This window comes from Branchiostoma belcheri, unplaced genomic scaffold (genome assembly GCF_001625305.1).
Source record: "Branchiostoma belcheri isolate BF01 breed outbred unplaced genomic scaffold, Haploidv18h27 scaffold1, whole genome shotgun sequence".
Lineage (NCBI taxonomy): Eukaryota > Metazoa > Chordata > Leptocardii > Amphioxiformes > Branchiostomatidae > Branchiostoma > Branchiostoma belcheri.
The window spans coordinates 6,317,317-6,337,743 of record NW_017802379.1 but is presented as its reverse complement, the minus strand read 5'-3'; the positions used below and the strand labels follow the sequence as shown (position 1 = coordinate 6,337,743).

The window sequence follows — 20,427 nt, the reverse complement described above, 5'->3', positions numbered from 1 at the left end:
AAACTGAAAATGTACTTGTCCTGGAAAACGCATGCGACAATGCCTGGCAGAGGTGCTGGTAGTCGTGTTTGGTTTCCTGGGGGAGGCTCTGGAAGTAGGTGAGAGCGGGTCCATCCAAGAAAGTCGGTAGAGCCCGGGTTCGAACGGTCGCATCATACAGGTGAGCATCGGCATATACCTCGAATTTGGTCAGCCAAACTGGGAAGTCCTCGTCGCCATTGCCAAGGAAGGCGGCTGGGAGGGGCGTTTTGAGGTGTGGTGGAGACGAGGGACTAGGCACAGCAGGTGGTTGGTACCAGGTGACAGGCAAGCCTGCAGCTGGATCGGTAGGTGCATAGTACCGGTAGCTTGGAGGCTGGCCAGGTAGAGTGGGCCGAGTGGTCTGGGGGGCGTGTAGGGTGGCCTGGGTGGGTGGGTGGTAGACCCATACCGGAGATACCGGCCTGGGAGGGTGAGTGTTAGCCCCAGGCTGGAGTGAAGGGTGGGCTGTGGTCTGAGATGTGTATATGGTAGGTGTAACAGACGTACCGGGAGGTGGTGGTTGCGACGGTACAGCTGGAGGGAATGAAGCTGGACTGGGAAACCTCGGTGGGAGACCCGTCTGTGTGGGCGACGCCATTACGTTCGAGGGGGTGCGAGCCACAGGGTTGTAGTTAAATGAAATGTCCTCGTCGATAACGACAACAGAATCACTAGCGGTAGCCATATAGTGAAGGGCAGTTCCAAATTCTCAACAGTTCAGTGCGAGCCTAAAGCCTACCTTGACAGAAAAGATAGCGGAGCGGTCCGGGAAGTTGAAGGTAGACGCACATGGGCCAGAGGGGGAGGGGGGCGAGTACCGTCGAGGCGGCGAACGCAGCGATCCACCGGTTGTTGACGAATAAAGTCCGGTGGTTAGGGACGGCGAAGAGTCCGAACACCGCTGCCACCAGTGTAACGATCCAATCCCAGGGTTTATGGAATGAGCAGAAGAGACGAGTGGAGTACTGTAGATCTGTATGTATTCTTCAGAACATGTGGGTAACTCTAACTCAACTGGATATAACTGGTTCCTAGTGGACTTGCCTACTCGCCACCGGGGGTGGCAGGTTATACCATTCCCATAGGGGGGAACTCTATGGTTCAGCATATTAGATCCTTACAATAGGTTTTGTAAGCCTCAGAAATCTTCTAAAAATGGTGTCTGAAGATGACTACACCACAAGTTATATGAGGAAACCAGGGTGCTAATTGTCTTCAGCTTGCTCTGGCACACATGTGAAAGTTCTAGTCACAACAGTATAGTGAACAGAACGGCAAGCTGTGTGCAGATGTAACTATATCTGAAAACAACTGGTCAGTGGTCACTATGACAAGTTTTATTTGTTTGTCTGTTTGGTACATACATGTCATCTTGGAAACTGGCACCTGTTTGTCAATATAATAAGAGCTGTATACCACATTTATTATTTTTCTTATCATACCTTGATACATATAATTTTGATACGTCGATAATTTTCGTCCTCATAAACATCAAGTTCATTAAACCACAATTATGTGACTAAACACTGACACTCATATCAACAAAAAGGTGATTTTTACAGTTCTTAATTTTAAATTTACAAATAATTTATAGACAAATTCAGTCTGATCTTCAGGTTTACTGTTGGAAACGAGTCACAACGTGTGTGTGTGTGGACTGCCCCCCTCCCCCTTCAACATACCCAATTTCCTCACATGTACCTTAAATTTTCTTCTCATTTTGCACTTATTTGTGATCAAGATCAATATTTTACTTCATCAAACATGTGCTTAGAATCATTGCCACTTATTCCGTGTTAGATTTTGTTGGTATGATGACTGGAAGACGAGACAATTGACCAAAAACTTAAGGTATCTCTCGTTCTTACCCTTCTTCGGCGGCATGATTTTGGAAAGAGACCGTGGACGGGTTTCCCAATCTAAAAGTAAGGGAGGACTTCCAAACGCAATTCTTACTTCTCAGAGGTCTTGACGCAAATATCACAGAAATATCCTATGAAAAGCACAAATATACACTTTTAAATATATAAATATTTTGATTTATTAAATATAGTAACCTTTGCATAGTTGTTTCTTTCATTAAGGTTATACAAAATTGAACAATCGTAGGTGCGTTTGCTGAGATGGCAAGAACTCTCGTCCTTGTTCTCGCGATATCGTACGAGATTTCATCCCAAACCGGAAGTAAACTTTAGGGGACCATAGCAGCATCCAGCTGACAGGTGAGTGAAAAATAGCTGAGAAGTTTCCATAAACTACGACAGTTTTCAAGCTCGTAAGCGTTAAACGACATTGGCAATGGATCTAATATATAGTTCTTTTGGTCATGCACTTGACAGAGCTACTAGAAATTGAATAAAATGTCTGTATAATATTTTTAGGGACAGCTGAAATTTGAAGTTTCCTGGAAGTTGCAACTAGTTGAGGCATACATAATTTGCAATGTCAGGGCGGCAAAACTGGAAATACTCTGAATCGAATAAGGCAATCTGTGTGATATTAACAAATACTGTCCCACGTAAGCACATTTGAATCAGTATTTCATGCTCAAGGCATTCAAGATTAGTCTTTTATTTTCTGGGTGGTACACTTAAATTTAATAAGTTGAAATCAACCCAGGTCCTTCCAGTAATCGTTTTTTTGTTAGAATTTTGGGCATTATTGCTCCATGAATGTCGATGTACATTGGGACTGTGTTGTTTTAACTTAGTATTAGTATGTAGATAAGAGACTAGAATATTGAAAAATCTGTTTTCCAAGTCCTAAAAACTGCACTGGATGTAGCCGTGGCGACTTTTCCTTTTGTATGACATTCTATTATCAAGCTCCTTGGTGTTATTGTACAAAAGGATTACTGAATTGCCACGGCTACACTGGATGCCTTTAAACTAACTATAAACAGCTGACCCGTTGGTCAGTAAACCATCTGAGCAAGGAGGTTTAACCTTCTTGATCTGAGTGACAGCAGTAATAATGTAATAATGACATTTATCAAACCCCTTGACACCTTTGTGGAGGTGTCTCGCTGCTTTTGTTTCGGCCGTTGCCCCCCGATGCACGTGTCACAAGAACGTCACGAGATCTCAGTCACACTCCAGCGAACTACAGACACCCCTTGCCGACACAGTGCCCTGAAGGCAGGAGGGGCGCTGAAGCTATGCCAGGCCCGGTGACGTCCCACTTTGGTCCCCTCAGGGCGCTTTGTTCCCCTTTGTCAGTAGACCACAGCAGCGCCAAGCCCCTGTAGAAGGAATGCAGCACGCAGCTGTCACGCCTGCCATTTGGACGGACGCTTAGCCCCGGATAAGCTGCTCTCTCTACTCTATTACCCCAAAACACCTGGCAGTGCCCTATCTCCATCAGTACTTCAGTAGAGTGGGTGGAACACCTGTTCTGAGTTTGGCTCTTTCTGTGCAAGTGTTGTCGGTAATTATGATCAAGGCCCCGCAGAACTGGACTTTGGTGATCGAGATTTCGCCGGAGTCGAAATCGCACGGCGTTGGCCACCACCATGACTCTATCCAGACGACTCCGACAGAAGTGTCCGAGAGGTTGGTAGACTGTCAGACTGTGCTTCTTGTCTCTTAAGGATGTTGCATATTCCTCGCCCTATCTGTCTTCACGTTCTCAAGGTTTCTGTGCCTCGTTAAATTCTTTCGCGCCATTTGTAGTACAGTGATTGCCATTATGGTAGGCCATTATGGGTCTGGGCCATTATGTTTTAGCCTGCGAGCATTGTTTGTAGTGTCAGCTCTGAGGGTCTTAATACGAGCTTTACAAACTTTATAGTTTATTGGACAATACGTGACTGTGTGTTTGGCACTCTTTGCTGTTGAGTTAGATTTTAAAGTGACTGTGTCTAATATCATGGAGGTAACCTCCAGTTATGGACAACTTTCATCACAATTTCTTTACCAGCTCTAGTAAGTTTACAGAGCTTTGCATTTGATTTTTGTCACGTTCAATTTACAAACTCTGAGGTACTTTGTTTAGTTTCTGGCTTTCATTCTGCTTCATACAGTTGAATGCATTAAAAAAAAACAACCTTTTATTTGTTATGATTTGTGGTTGTATATTAAGAACATTCACAACATATATGCTAATATTGCCATTCCCTGCATCTAGTATTTCCGTAATTTATAGCTTTGTCCATTAAGGTCTTATCTCGCAAGAAATTCTGACTCTTAGCCTTACCTCATAAGGTCCAGACTGTGGGAATAGTTATCTAACTTACAATCATATGGTCCAGTGAAACTGCATGTCCTTGAAGGCTTATCCCATACAAAGAGCTTGTGTATTTGTTGTCTCTTCAGGGTCACCATATTAAATGCTCTTTTGCCACTTTCTATCTAAGCGCTTACTTGTCATAACTCATAAGAGATACTTAATAGCCAATGATCTTACTATTCTTAGCATGGCAGGCAGATCAGAGATATAATAAAGAGGCCATCATGTTAGGAATTGAGTTTAGAGTTAGACTTTTCACAGATTGCAGCAACAGAAAATCACCAGTAGAGCAGGCCCCAAGGCTATGTTTTTCTCCAATGCTAGTAAATTACATTTACTGGTATTGTAAGTAGTATTTTGAGAATGATATCTTAGATTTGAATCTTGGCACTAATAAATCTGTTAAGTAGAACTGTTCAAGTACTGTTCGTTTACTCTGGATCTACTTGTCAGCCCTTAATCAGATTGATATCAATTTCACATGAATTTAGCAATGGCTGGTAAATGTTACGCCAAACCACAGCACTGTAGCCACCTGTTTCTATGACATTGTATATACATGTAATATGTATGTTATTCACCAGTACCCTATTTGGCCATGGGGCGAAAATGCAACAACACCAATTCCTAATCCGGTATTTGGATTTTTGAAAGCGGCACACGCAGCTCAGGTTAATGTGTTCGAATTATTCTATGGAAGCCTGTGCCGTCCGGAACACTGTTTATCGAAGGTTATCACAGCCTGGGTATAATATTCAATATAAATATGTTCAATCAATTCACCATGTGTTTGACACCAGGCCTAATACCACCATGGGAGAAGTTTGCTGTCAACTGTACTGGGAATTGTAACAAAGAATGTTATGAATTTTTTATCATAACCTCAGGAACCCGTGTTGTTCTCTTGCAGGTACAGGAAGATTCAGTCCCAGACAAACGGACACTTCGAGACGCCCCCCACGGAAGGGAAGATGGTTCCAGCCTTCTCCAAGAAGAAGCTGTCATTCTAATTATAAGGAAGGAGTGTGGTGTTTGGTGGAGTCTTCTCATTCTTCTACTAACTTGTATGCCAGTCACATCTTTGTGTATGTACAGTTTTCTGAATGTGACATATTTTACTTTAAGCGCTGCAAGCAATCCGTCACACATACATGTGTGCATACGTACATGCATGTGTTTTATCTAGGCTCTAGCCAGCTTGGAATTTTTTTTCATCAGCGGATGATCAGCCTATGTTCATGTTTGGATCTGGGTGGGGAAATTTTGGATTTTCAAGCCTTTAAAGATGCAATTTCCAGCATTTTGAAAGGAATTGGGTTGAGATTCAGTGTTGGTGGTGCTTCGGACATTTTTATGTTTTTACCCAAGATTTTTGTTGATTTTGCCTGTCAAGGTTGACAGATTGGTTTAAAAAATTGTCCGTCTCACGCCTCAAATTTCCAATAATTGACGGAAAAATGGGTGCTGGCTAGAGCCCTGTATTGTATGCACTTATATTGCATTGAATACTATGATTATAACTTTTACCCATGTTTGTTCTATCAAATTCGTTAGTTATTTTCCCCGCCAAATTGACACAATGACATTTCACCCAAGCAGTGTGCCGCCTTGCTTAGGTCAATTTTACACATGAATATGCATGAAAACAGCTGCCAGCATGCCCAACCTTTTGAAGTGGCAAAACAATTACGGATGAATTCATTCTGGATTAAACTAGTTTAAGCTAGATTAGTTGCTTGACTGGAACACTGGAAAGCTTTGTAAAATAAGCAGAACATGGCATATAGATAATGCTTTAATTATGATGTAATATATATGTAGATAGAAATATTTACATGTGTTTATGTAGGTATGGAATGCCGTATGTCTTAGATAAGAGATCACAAAGATATCTGTCAGCTCTGTCAGACAAATTATGTCAAGTCAATTTAATTGTCACAAGTGCAGGTCTTTATAAGGATTTTCAGACTCAGAAGTCAGATGGATAGAGACTAGCTAAAATGTAAACTTAAGACATAACATACACACAAAGTGTAGCCGTGTCATAATTTGTTGAGGCTATCTTATGACAAACATGAATAACACGTTCAATCGAGCAATAAATAGAGCATCACACACCTAATGTAGGTAACTTCCTGGGTTGGGACATGGTTGTCATTCCAGTGGTTACACAGAAAAGAAATTACCATACCCAAAAATTCCCTAGTAGGAACTACGTACATGTTAAATACATCGATGAAAGTTAGACATCCAGAACATACAAGCAACTGGATAGATTTTCAAGAGTAACTGGATAGATTTTGAAAATCTATCCAGTTGCTTGAGTAACAATGTCTTTGTGCACACCTTCTTGCACACCTGTCTTGTCCCTTTGGGACATCCAAACTCTGATGAGTCAATTAGGAACACCCTGATTAATTGGATTGTCTGCTCTTCCTCCGGATCTGATAAGGTCCTTTGTGGTCTCGATCACAGGAAAATCCTTTTTGGTAGATGACTGTTCCTGAAAAAATTGTCCATAGCATTTTTTAACCATTCTACCCAAAAATCAACTTTTAAGAAGCTTTTCAACCATACCAGAACAAGTTTTTGGTATTTTACAATGTACATATGTAGGTTGTTTTTCAGAAGACAGGAGATTTGAGTAAAAAAAATCATTTAACATGTGCGAAGATACATTGTACTGTCTTAAACTTGATTTGTTATGATAGCACATTAACTTTTTTAATCTTTTGTTTTTCTTGTGTTACAGATTTATTAACACTCAGGGACACCCTACACAACTTGTCACTAAACCAGACCCAAACACTAAGAAGTATCCCACCCCTACCCTACCTGTACCTGATAGCTTCCTGTTGTACCAACGACTTGTTCCCTCAAAGTCTAACCACCATTCCAAGCCTTGCACCACATCCCCGTTCCCTCTGCACAACAGCTGGCTTCTTCTGAGGACAGGTGTGAGGTATTGTGGTCATGAGATGTCTTCATCACGATCTGCTAGGACGGCAGGGGCCAAGGTGATAGCCAGACATGCCAGCAAGGACAGAGTCATCAACTCTTATCCACTGGTAAGTATGCTATGAGCAAGGAGGTTATATACCTGTAGGTTCTATTTAAAGCTCCTTGGTATAAGTTTTAAGTCTGTCTTTGTCCATGGTTTGAAAAAAAATGAATGCTTTATAACCTTGGCTTAAGGTTGTTAATTCATCTAGTACATGTAATTAAGTCACAGCAGTACAGCATATACTGATCATAGGTGCTAACAGTTTTGGTTAATTTTTAGCACCATATGGGTGTGTAAGCTGGCAAAAGTGTCTCCTTGCCTGTAGAATTGTAAGTTATAACAACAATGCATTTTCCTTTGCTGTGTAGTGTGAGAGAGATGCGACTGTCTTTTGACATGAAGCCAAATTATCTTTGACAAAAGAATGTCCATAGCATGTTGTCTGCCCTTTTCTCTGAAGTTCAACTAGGACAGTATAAACAGACTCAAGAGAGAAGTTTATATGCTTGCTGTCCCTAAAATGGCCAAGAGGCAAATTCGCCACATAGTTGGAATTGTTAGGAATCTTGTGGTGAAACAACCTTCCGTTATATCATAGGAACATCGCTGAATAGTTATGTCACCATCTAAGGTATATTTTGTGGTTAAACCACTTCCTTCCAATTTAGTGAATTAGATCTTACCAAGTATTAAAGGCTTACATGTTTCTGAAGATGGTGGTTTATTATAGAGGGTGAATTATTGCCAGGTGTCCTTGTCACAGAGGGCTACTCTCTGAAATACCACGTTAGATACAGCGACTAGATACCAGGCTTCCTGTCACGAAAATGCGGCAAATATGTATTTGTTTTCCCAACAAGAGCCCGGTAAGATCTGATATGGGCACGAGAGCCACGACACAATAAGGAAACGGACCGCGAGGAATGTTGCGTTATGGGGTTCGAAGCCCGAGGATTGTCGAGCTTTGAAGACTTTGTTTGTGTCAGTAAATCCTTTAGGAAGTAAAAATTGGCCGCTGACGTATTCTCTGTTATTGTGTGCATTGTGGTTTTACCCCTAAACAGTTAGATAGGCCAAATGATTGCAATGTTATGAATATGAAACGTTGGGGAATAGGCCTTTTTCTGTGTATCTGTGCTCAAAATGCCACTAGCATGAGGGCACAAATCAATTATGGAATTAATGTCTTTTTTTGATCCGACTGAATGAAAAATTGTGTTCTTTGATACGAACTCGTAACATTGAAAAAGGATCTGGACGTCCACAATCCGTGCTCAAAATGCCTCTTGCATGAGGACACCACTCAATTACAGTATTTGTATCTAATGCTTTCTTCAACTCAAGGAAAGTCTTGGCGGTCACATTAAGTTAATGGTGCATGGATAGCACACCTTACTTACTTCATACAAAATACGCCCTGTTGTGAGCTACTCGCAGTATGTCAACAGCTCTCAGTAACGTTCTTTCGAGTGGAAAATGTGGATTTCTTCCACCATTTGATTTCTAATTCATTTTGCTGTGGAACTAACAATTAATTTAACAAAGGTTGTCAATTATAGTTTCCACGAAGGAAGTAGACTTCTTGAAAACTTCATAATCATTTTGAGAAACTTTGAAAAATAGATCATTTCCTAAAAATGTTGATGTTTTGACTGTTGTTCATTTCAGAACAAAGGAGTTGAACTGGGCAATCATGTAGAAGTAAGAAGTAATTGGGCTTAGTGAGTGGGTTCTAATGTGTTTGCAAGTGGTGTCGCCATTGCTGACCCCCAGGTCACCCCTGTAAACAAGTTTTGCACGATACTGGTTTAGAGGACCATTTACCAGTTTGATAGAAGTAATGAACCCCATTCAGACTAAAAAAAAAAGAGATGTAGGTTGAGGGGTACAAAAATGTAGATTCGGATCAGAATTTGTCAATCTGAATCATTTTTTGGAGTGTGAACACTCCAAATTGGTTCAATTTTTGAGTGTAAATGGGGTCTAAGTAACTCAGTTTTCCCTGAATGAAACATTTGTCTCTGACCAGGCATTGTTCAGAGTTGTTCAATGTGTTTTTAATGATATGGACAACCTGTTAGCTTACCAAGTGATGTAGACGCTTCAACTGGGTACTAGGAATTATAGAGTTCCTAGTTGAGGCCGCTTATCACTTAACTGTCATTTACAGGGTACATGTACGTAATAATAGCTCCTTTGAAAAGGAGGGCAATCAACACACTGTACTCTTCCAGCACCCATAGTATTGTTACTCTTTGATTTAAATGTTTTCTTTCCATTTGCACAATCACGCATCATTCATTTTTGTTTTCACCTGTTTTGTGCACAACCCCTAAGATTATCTAACTCTCCTTCCCCCATATGCATCCAGGTTCTGGGAAACATGAGATGTGTGGTACGTTGACTTACGCTGACTTTATCCCTTTTTACAGAAGGTGGTGGCAGTAATTATCCTAATTATCCATCCACACTAATTAACTCATTTTGAAAGGGCAGACTGACAAAAACCATCCCAGAGGAATTGTTTGAAATCTTCAAGCAGATTTGGATGAGGCTAAATTGTTACATATTTCCTGGCTTTTCTTTTCTATGAGTCAAACCACCTCCCCCAATATCTGCTTGGAGATTAACTTATTTGTACTAAGGTTGTTTAAAAGTCATAACAGAATGCTAGTCGTATTGGACCTCACAGTGATAGACAAACATCACTGTTTTCCATAACAAAAGGAACACAATTTGAGAATTTTTGGAGAATGCTTTAGACATGTTTAGATGCACAAACATGTTTACTGTCTCAAAAATCTTGTTGTTGATTCTGCATTCTCTGTGTTCATCATGGTATAAGAACAAAAGAATGATATTGCAAATCTCCAAATCTTCCGAAGAATCTAGGTCACTGACCTGGTCACACACACCTCCCCCTCTTCTCTTAATTTCTGTCCCTGCCCCAAAATGCCGACCGACCGCCACCTCAGAACACTTTCCAGCCTGTTGGTTCCAATTGTTGCAACAATTAGCGAGGTCAATCTTCAATAAGAACCAACTCATAAAATCCACTGTCATAAATGTCTACATTTTCAGGACTCCGTGAACTGTGAAGACAGAATGCAACACTCTAAAGTGGACTTTTTTTGGTAATGGATGGTGTTTGAGAAAGAATAAAAAGGAAAAAAGGTCAAACATACCTTCAGGATATAATTATCCAAAAATTGGGAGGAAAGCGTCAGTGCCTTTTAGCAAACACCTGCCTCTATCATTGTGTAGTCACACCAAGTGTGTCATAGAAACTAAGAAACTCTTTCATGTTACTGTAGCAGTGTTCTAGATGTAATATGCAGGACAATTCAAACAGTAAAATAATTGTCATCATACATGAACAATGTAACCAAACATCACTTTCCATAACCCCACCAAAGTTGGTCCTCGGTGCTGGTGGAACTAACTCTTTAACTAATCACTGGTTAATTAGGGTTATTACAACTTACAACTAATTGGCAAATATTTCTCAACGTGTAAAGGTCTGAGGAATCTAGTTGCTGAATGTCTTAAGTAAATACTAGTCATTTAAGTCCATTTTGTCATGTTAGAAAGAATATTATTGTGGAGCAACGTGAAAAATGATGTAAGATGTGATTTTGCTTCTCCTGTTACCCCAACAATTGTGAATTACAATTCAAATCAAAAGAAGCTGTTATATAGCATTATAGATAACCTACAGTACATCAGGCATTCCAGCAAGTTTTATCTCCCATATTGCAGATAATCCTTATTGAACTGTGGTAAAACTTCATAGGTACAAAATTTGGTGATGATCACCCAATTTTAGCATTATTATCATGGATCAGAGCCGTGCCTTCTGTCCTGTTGACCTTTACTCCACTTCCTGAAGCTCCTTTGATCTGCATCCACAAATTGCAGTTTTTAGACACAGCCTTGAGAAATAATTATCCAAAAATGGGAACTTTCAAGATTGACAAGTATTGTTCTTCTTATAATTCTATTGAATGTACTTCTCCAGCCCTACAGACAAGAGGCTACCCCGTACCTGTCCTTCAATTTTAACCCCAAGGTCAAGGCTGCCTGTTCTGCGCAGAAGGCCGTCACCTCCTCGTAAGTTCATCGCAGTTACACAAGAAATCATTACTCGAGCAACTAAATAGATTTTGAAAACTGTCAGACATTCCAAGTAGTAGCATCCACTACTTTTTGTCCGTAACAAACGAAATCTGTAGTTGAACAGAAGAAATTGTGTACTATAATTCATGATATTTTCGCATGCGGTGCTTTTATGTTTGCGATTTTGCAGTCACTTCTGTACCACATACCACAAACTTATCATTACCTTGAACAAGTAATTTGCCAACTTTCTTCTTTCTGTCCTGCCGCCACTGCAAACATATAGTTCCGCAAACATGTGCTTTTTTTTCTCAGATCACAAACTTTTGCTACCGCAAACAGAAAGTGAATTACAGTATCTCATTACCTGGATGTTTTTTAAAACTTCTATCATGGACAGTTACCTGATTTTCAGTAATAAATCAAATCCTACTACATTGACTGTGTATGCAAGGATGTTTTACAACGTCCTTGGTGTATGTTATAGCAATGTTTTATTTTGTCCACCGTTATGTTTCTAAGTGACCTTTCTCTTCACGTCTAGGTTGAGGATCTGTAAAGCTATCGTGATCGGTGATGTGGCTGTGGGGAAAACCTGCCTCGTTAACAGGTGGGCGTCGTTACGTGCTCCACAACACGCTCGTCAACATGTTTACTAAACAATAAGGAAATGACAGCCAGTATCATTGGGGTGTAGATACCATCAACCCCAGGCACAGTTCTAACATTCCTGTGCATGCTTGGGTTCTTGTTTGTGTAATCAGATCATGAGGCCAATAATGGCACGTGAACCCTGAAGGATCCCCATCATTTATCTGCTTGGAGGTAAATGTCAAATGTAAAGGGGGATGTTTGTTGTCATATTTCACTGTAAATGTGCACCATTTTGTAGCTGTCTTAATCCAAAAACATTATCCAAAGACAAAGCAGTTTTATAGAAATATAAAGCTTTTTTTTAGTTTATATGTTACGTGTAAAACTCATGAAACTGTGGTATAGAAAAACACAAATTTAACACAAAGTACTTGTAATTAGCTTGCTGTGTGTTCTAAGCAAGTTAGCTCATGATCAAGAAATATTAGTGAATCCTCAGAAACAAAAAGTCTTTCATGTACTGCACTTACTTGTATTACATTCAATAGGTCCAAAATTGAAAGAAGCATGTGAAAAGACTTCCAGTGAAAAGTATTGTACAAAATGTTGAACCTGTTTGACCCTGACAGATTCTGTAAGGACACCTTTGATCGTGACTACAAGGCCACCATTGGGGTGGATTTTGAAGTGGAGAGGTTTGACATCCTCAATACACCTTTCAACCTGCAAATGTGAGTCAAACAACTTTACAGTATATTAATCTGATCATTAGCTTCATGTAATACCAGTAGTACCTTTTAAAATTTAGGTGTGAACATGGATTAGCAGAACATTTTAACAATAAAGAATACTACAAAAGGCTCAAAGGGGTAAGTTTTTTTTCAGATGCACCATTTTCAATCCTAAAATTAAAGAATGTTTGCTTTCATATACTTTGCTGAGGTTACAAATAAGGATGTGCTTACTGTTATGTAGAACTGTTTGTTTAATTGAAAATGACAATAAAATCATGATGTTGCGTTTCCACAGATGGGACACTGCAGGCCAGGAGAGGTTCCAGTGTATAGCTGCAGCCTACTACAGAGGGGCACATGGTAAGTACATGACACAAAATGTAGATTTCATGTCAAAAATGACAGTTTTGTGTGTTCTAGCCAGCCTGAAATGAAACTTTTTTCATCATCTCAATTTTGTTTGACGTAACATTATTTCAAGCTTGACCCTCTGAAATGCTAATTTCTGCAATAATTTGATGGGCAAATTTTGCTGGGAGAATAAGCTTAGTTTAATGACACCTCTTTCCATATCAAATTCTTTACTTTATTTTTTTATTTATGTAGCAGTCGTATCTACAAATGTGCACTTTGTGATAAATTCAATGGTAGCATATCAATTGTTCGAAATGTACGAAACGGTATAGCATTCATTCAAGTTACTTTAGTCATTGTTTAATATATTCTGTTAAGGTGATATATCATACACACTAATTTTGTTTAGTCTGTCTTTTGTTAAATCATCCACTATCCTTGACAGTTCTGTGCCTTAAGCACATAAAAGAGTAATTACTTGCACTATTTAGCAGAGTTGTCTGTGGTTCAGGGGTCACAAAGTATGTTTGTCTCTTTTATACAGTCATAATTGTCGCCTTTGACCTGTTGGACATCAAGACACTAGAAAACACAAAGTAAGTGGTTTAATGATATAATTTATATAACTAACGAGTGTAAAACGAAAACGATCTTGCTTTGAGTTTGTAACCTTGCTACATGTACATGTATATTCAGTATTTGATGCCATGTAGATAAAAATTTATCTGTTTTTTTCCTTCAGGCAAAAATATCTTTGATCTCACATATTGCACAGAGGTCAATTTTATGCTCAATAAGCTGGAAAATGAATGGACGAGTAGGAAAACTGTAAAAAAAACAACATTGTGTCTAAGATTGGTTTGATGTTTGTTCATAAGTACGTACTGCAAAATCATGCCGTGAAAAGATTCTATTGAATGTTGAAAGATTTGGAATTACATTTGTAGGCAATAGTTTTTATTTCAGCTCATATATAAAATGTAATATTGCGATATATATATTTTTCCAGATTTGATGCTACAATAAATGTTGTACAATGCAGAAATATTTTATGTAATCCCCCATAGGAATTGGTTGGAGGCAGCCATGCTGGAAAATTCACAGAATGAACCTCTCATCTTCTTGGTTGGAACAAAGAAGGACCTCTGTGTAAGATTATTGTTTTCCCTTAATCTCCAGTAATTTTCAACTGTTTTCAGTTAATTGTTTGCAGTTGTAGTACATGTGTTGGTAAAGGATAATAAGGTGGAAGCAAGTGTAAAATAAATGAAAAACATAAGCAAACGATTTTGTGCATAAAAGTCTTGCCCACAAATGTTCCAGACAAATTTGGTGTTCAGAACTTGTTTGGAGAAACTAACCGTGTTGCTTGGTGATACAATGTGTGAAATCAATGTTCTTTTTCTTCCCAGAGCAAAGCCGCCTATGAGAAAGTAGAGGAAGATGCAGTGAGAAGAGCCAAGGAGCTGGGAGCTGAGTACTGGGGTGTCTCCTCTAAAACAGGTGGGCAGCAAACCACTATCCTATCATGGGGACTGAATTATAAAACTATCACAAGGATAAAGAGAACTGTAATGAAGATTGTAGCACTCATAGCCCTTGAATCTGGCTCCACAGAGTCCAGAGTGTGTAGCCTGGGTAGCCAGTGACATTAGGGAGCGAGCAGAAACTACAGAGGATAGCACCCAGGTTACAGAGTTTGAATCCGAGCTGTTGTTGCTCAACCAACTTGCATGCTACTAGACATTGTAGTCCCCAGAATAGTTTTGGGCATTGATATTGTTGATTCTCCTCAAAAAGAGCTATGAAATTTTTCTCGTAGATTTTACCTGACAGTGCATGTACATGTATGTTAAACCTATCTGTTTCAGGTGAAGGTGTAAAAGACTTCTTCTTCCGTGTGGCCGGCCTTGCCTTCAATGAAGCTGTCTTGAAGGAAGTAGACGTGTCCAGCCCCTCCAAACAGATAGCCACCAGCGATCTCATCAGTGAGTATTTGGGAAATATCAACCCTTACTAAGATCTGTATGAAATGTAGGATATTTGAATTTTCGTATACACAACAAGGGATTCTTCCTACCTTGCTTACATCTTGATGTCTATCAGACACCTTCTTCAGACCTTCAACTGCTTCTCCATGCTATATGGTTGTGCAGAGGAAAATCCCAATATTGTCAATATTCTATGTATGACATTTTCTTGCTACAATGTCATGATGTAGTTCCCAGGAACTATTTCATCCCAGTGTTGAAGAGAACAGGTCAATTTAGATTTAGGATGGGTCTTGGAGCCTTGCAAATCTGATTAAAGTATGCCAGAACTAGTGACCAGAAAGGAAGGAAAACATGTAAGAAGTACTGTTCTAACATTGTATGAGGATCTCTGTGAATGTACAGTTTCTTTACAATAAGATTTTGTAGTTGTAACAATTTATTGTTTATGTTACTCTGTTTATGTTATCCTGTATAGGGTAGGACATCAGTAAGTGTTCCTACCCTTTGTAAAAAATCGAGAAATAAATACTATTAGATAAATAAATAGATAGCAATGTCTGATTGCTGATTCTTTCTAACCAGAGTTCTCTCTACTTGCAGAGGTGGAGAGGAATACAGAAGTAACAGAGCACAAGAAGTCCAGATGTGCCGGGAAATGTTCCACCTGACACAGAGCAGCACAAACTTGTACAGATTTAGTCTTATTTTACAAGGAAAAAAGAAGATACATTCCCTGACTTCATAATTGTGTCCCCTTACCTTGCCACACTGTCCAACCTGTACATACAAGTACGATCATATTGTCATTCCTCCCTTAACGTAGAAGTTAACATTCACAAATGTCTCGAATACAGTTTTTGTCATTCATTAGGTTAATTCTCTCCAGTTTGTTCCAGCTTGAAAAAGTACATTGTATAGGCAATACAAACATTCCTTGTATCTCTCTATAATTATCTATTCTAGTCTCTCCTATGCCTATACTTGTATGTTACACTACTTTGTAGTAGATGATGATACTACTGTAAAAGCAAATCTTTCATAGTATAGTAGCCATAATCTGTAATCTTGTTGTATGCAGTGCTTTATGTATTTATAGATTTTTGTTTGTTTGTTTTCTTCATTTATCGACTTTTCCAAAAAAAGGTTCTTTTTTTTTAACCTCCTAGCTTTTTCTGCTAATATCTTCATGTTACTGTCCTTAATTTGTTTAGTATGCTGTGGAGATGAACTGATATTCAAGTGTCATTTGTGGGTAAATTCCATAGTTAGTTATTTGTGTAATTGGATATGGTCTCTTCAACAGTGTCTGAATCAGTTTTGCTAAATGCGGCGTTGTACTTATGAAATACGTACAGGCAAGATAGAGTACTACTATACTATCCTACTCAGTGGGTCAAAACCATAAGCCGAGGCTGCTTAGGTTACAACTTATCCAGAACTGTCAAACTGACTTGTTGTGTCCTATAATTTCAACTATACAACAATGCGTTGAGAGATATACTAAGTATAACCATGCACAAAGTGCTTAGAAAATCATTAGCATCATTGTGTTATTGGACCATTAAATAGATCCCCTAACATCTTATTTCTAAGGTATCAAAGACTTTGTAATGACTTCCATGGAAATCATGTATTTTTATAGGTATCATAGTTATTATGACTGTGTGTTGTGGTGTGGTGTTTTTGAATGTCAGGTTATGTTGCATCGTTGTGTAAAAATGCTCAAAAATATTATTGTATACAGTTATTACAGTTTAAACCAAATATATTATTGTACTTGCATATCCAGACACAAATAGCAATATGGAAAATGCATATCAGAAACTAAACATTGTCCAAAATCGGCATCATTTTCATCTCAAAAATCCTTTTGCTGACATCTAATCATCAGGCTAATATCTTGTTCAAACCTGGATGTTTGGTTGCAAATTCTATATTTTGACAATGGCTCATTGGCAAAGGAAAAGAATGAAGACAAATTCCAGCCAGTCACCACTATGGAATCATAGAGGAAATTCATAACTGATGAGACAAATATTTTAAGGTAATATTTCAGGCATTCCAGCATATAATTTGAAAAATCAAAAGATTAACATGTTTGTGATTTAATGTTTGACAAGATATAAAACCTTCAATCAGACAGCAATTGGGCGACACAAACAAACTTTGCAAAATTTCTTTAGTCTGATTATGAATCAATGCAATAATTAGACCGAATATATGGGAACCAGGCAATCATTTGAGTACAAGTTGTATGATGAGACTTCTCAGTGGTGAAAAGACTCCTCCTAAGTTATTTATTATTCAGGAGTATTAATTTAGGGTTTTAGAATTGTTTTTCATCAACTACGTTACTTAATTTCTTCTTCATATACAGAGATGATAAGGAAACTGTTACTGAAACAGAAATGTAACAACAACTACATGTATCAGTAACAAGAAGCAAAGATATTTGAACTGGAGTATGGTGATTGTATTATGTTAATCTGGCATTTTTCCTGGCTGGTACACTAGTGGTCAATTATGGTATGATGTATGATGACTGGAAGAGAAAAGGTATTTATTTGGTTGGCTGAGGGACCAGGATACATCTGCTGAAATTTATTTAGTAGTGGTTCTTGAATCTTTGTTAAAGACATAATTTGAATAACTTGAATAAAGTTTTCTTTTTCTTCTTTCTTGGTTCTTCTTCTTTCTTGGTTGTCATTGATTTTATTTATGAACACCTAGCTAGCCTGGTATCCATCCAATTCTAGCTCTGGTTTGTTTCTCTGATTGCTTCCCTTGCCAAATATTCAACAGGGAAGCGATTAAAATAGTGAACCGAAGCTAAAATTTGATGGATACCAGGCTATAATGGTCTAACACACGGTAGATTGAAAGCGCCGACTAACGTTTTATTGCAGCAATAGCGGTTAGGAACACTGCAATTATTACAATGACCACTAGTCGTCCCCACTGACACGTGGTAACGGTAACCGTAACGTTACATATACCGTACTTGAAAACATCCCTGGAAAAAGGATAATTGTTCAAAATTGTGGACACGCTCTTTAGGTTTGCTGGTCTCTGCTATGTTTTGTTTTGCGTTCCTCTGTTTTGTTTTTCTTTTTTCGTAATTTTCATAGGGTTCTTTTAATCATGGCCACCATTCATTGCAGTGATGTTCTTCGATAAAAGGTGGCGCTGTTGACCCGGAAGTGTGAGTGTGTGCCAAAGAGGACGAGATGGAAGTGTGAGTGCAGAAATTCGGCATGAATTGATGGCTTTATAGCTAACGCACCATGGCCGTTGTTATATGAACAATTTTATGAATGAATTCCTTTCCTTTCAGAGTGAATGACCAGGCTGCAATGCTCAGTAATTATGAGGTAAGCCACGTTTTCCTCAGCGGCTCAGCCATGGTGTGCCCCCCTCCCCCTTCTTGCAAACTGTTTTAATGAATTTTCATCATTAACGTGTTTCTACGCTTGTAAAATGGACAAAACTCAATTTACCAGGGCTAACGTTATCTTTCTCAAGGTTTGCATTGATATCATTCAAAAGATAGATTGTGTTCTAAAACTACGGTAACGTTACATCATTCAGCAAAGGACAAAACAAGTTAAAAGTTATAAAAGTTTATTGTGGTCACATTAGTTGAGTTGATATTATGTTTTGCAGGTTTATTCTCTACTTAAAGAGATTGAGTCCAAAGGGAAGAAGAAGAAATCTCGGGCCCAGCAGAACCTTGCAACCATAACGTATGAGGTCAGAAAACCAAAAACATTTTAAAGCTATTAAGGTCATTTTTAAGTAATCTTTATCATGTTTGTTTCCCTTGACCTGTAACAGTTAAATTGTCTAAGGAAATAACACAACGGTTTTGTACAGTTGTAATTTTATATTTCTTCCCTCTTGTTCCAGACCCTGAACTACTTGAAGAACACTCCCTGCACACTACAGAACCCAGAGATGGTGTCTGAGTTTATGGAGGCTCTGGGTCCATACAATCTCACAAAGTAAGTTTGAACTGTACCGCTTTCTTCAGATGCTTAAACTGTTAAAAACTCCAGACTATAACGTTACAGTCATATGAAATTGTAGCACAACAGATACTTTGCAAGAATGTTTGTTCATTGTTTACCAGATTGTTAAGTAGACCAGGCAAGGACTATTTTCTTTCCATCTATTTGTGTAGAGCAGAAAAATTGCAACTGCTGAATCACAGACCATCCAGTGCAGTGGAAATACAGTTGGTAAGTTTTCAAAAGTCTTAGATTTTGGTCTTATATGCATGTTTCACATTGACGACACATGGTATCATCGGCAGTTCAATTTTGGGCTATTCCATTGAAATGTTGAAGAGGGGGCAAACTGTACAAAAATTCCCCTTTGAGTGAAGTGGGACTTTCAACTGAAAGTCTTGAAATATTTAAATAGGAGCAAAAGCAAAAGACTTATGTCATGTTTTTGTTGTCTTTCCTCAGATAATAGAAGAGAGTGAAGAGCGGCTGACAGAAGAACAGATAGATGAACTGTTGCAATTGGTTGCTGACAAACTGCCTGATCCAAATGCACCAGAGGGGGGAGGGGAGGGGGAGGAAGGTGGGGAGGGGGGCACAGAACGTATGGAGGAAGAGGAGGAATAGATAAATATTTTATTTTATTGTTAGGACCATTCCATCTTGAAAAGTTGGCAAGGGTGGAGCCACATCATGTAAATATTTTCTACCTTGGATCCCTCCTTGCTGTCAAAGTTTTTTTAATGGAATAGTCCATTCTACCTGTAATTTTTGTCACAAGTATTTGGAAAGTCAATGAGAAGTTGGATGGAATCAACTGACATGCCTGGAACTGTACAGTTCCCATATTTCAACTGAAAGAGCATGTTTCATTTCATATCCACATACTCACAAAGATATGTAACTATAACATTGACTCAAGTTCATAAGTTCCCAGTGTCTTCTCGACAGTATTAAACAATAAAAGTGATTTCTTCTACAATATCTACAAGTGACTGTCATCTATATGTATAACACTCCCATCATTTTTTACTTCCCCGGCCCCAAAGTATTGTTTTCAGCTGGAATTTGGCATGTTCTAGGATAAGTCCTGTACAATGCAACTTGTATGGAATCAGGACACATGTTTTCCCTATATAAATGTAATTCACTATTGCCCAGAGCAATTGAAAACATGCAGTATCCATGTGTGATATCGATGTAGGCCCAAGGCAGGAACTGGAAGTGTGTTGGTATGAGGAACATCTGAGGATTAAAGCCTGAGGGGAGGTTGAACTATTTTATTACTTTAGACACGTTTGTAACCTGGTATGAACGGACTGTCTCTTGCAGTTTCGTTACCCCCTTGTGAAAACTGCAGAGGCTGAACCCCCCCCCCC

At 38.9% G+C, this 20,427-nt stretch overlaps 3 protein-coding genes across 5 annotated transcripts in view; 2 read left to right on the top strand and 1 right to left on the bottom strand.

The window, feature by feature from the left end:
- LOC109464465 (60S ribosomal protein L23a-like) overlaps positions 1–1,946 on the bottom strand; it is an 8,643-nt gene extending 6,697 nt beyond the window's left edge. Inside the window, exon 1 of the mRNA XM_019761459.1 lies at positions 1,890–1,946. Coding sequence (XP_019617018.1) covers positions 1,890–1,905 — 16 coding nt within the window. The 5' untranslated portion in view covers positions 1,906–1,946. The remainder of the gene's footprint in view (positions 1–1,889) is intronic.
- Positions 1,947–2,223: 277 nt separating this feature from the next.
- LOC109464457 (ras-related protein Rab-34-like) lies at positions 2,224–17,719 on the top strand. Its single transcript, XM_019761446.1, has 13 exons — positions 2,224–2,243; positions 5,159–5,333; positions 7,001–7,316; positions 9,624–9,647; positions 11,271–11,362; positions 11,913–11,978; positions 12,592–12,693; positions 12,992–13,056; positions 13,595–13,646; positions 14,118–14,199; positions 14,463–14,553; positions 14,922–15,038; positions 15,645–17,719. Exons 3-13 carry the CDS (start codon positions 7,227–7,229, stop codon positions 15,710–15,712), a joined length of 849 nt encoding a protein of 282 aa, XP_019617005.1. The 5' UTR covers positions 2,224–2,243; positions 5,159–5,333; positions 7,001–7,226; the 3' UTR covers positions 15,713–17,719.
- Positions 17,720–18,205: 486 nt separating this feature from the next.
- Positions 18,206–20,427, top strand: part of LOC109464481 (DNA-directed RNA polymerase III subunit RPC9-like) — a 6,573-nt gene continuing 4,351 nt past the window's right edge. The window contains exons 1-6 of one of the 3 annotated variants that reach the window (XM_019761497.1): positions 18,206–18,279; positions 18,379–18,415; positions 18,708–18,794; positions 18,951–19,045; positions 19,225–19,282; positions 19,514–20,032. In XM_019761497.1, the coding sequence (XP_019617056.1) occupies positions 18,272–18,279; positions 18,379–18,415; positions 18,708–18,794; positions 18,951–19,045; positions 19,225–19,282; positions 19,514–19,675 (447 nt within the window). In that variant the 5' untranslated portion in view covers positions 18,206–18,271 and the 3' untranslated portion in view covers positions 19,676–20,032. The other 2 variants (XR_002139890.1, XM_019761485.1) reach the window with 2 other exon arrangements.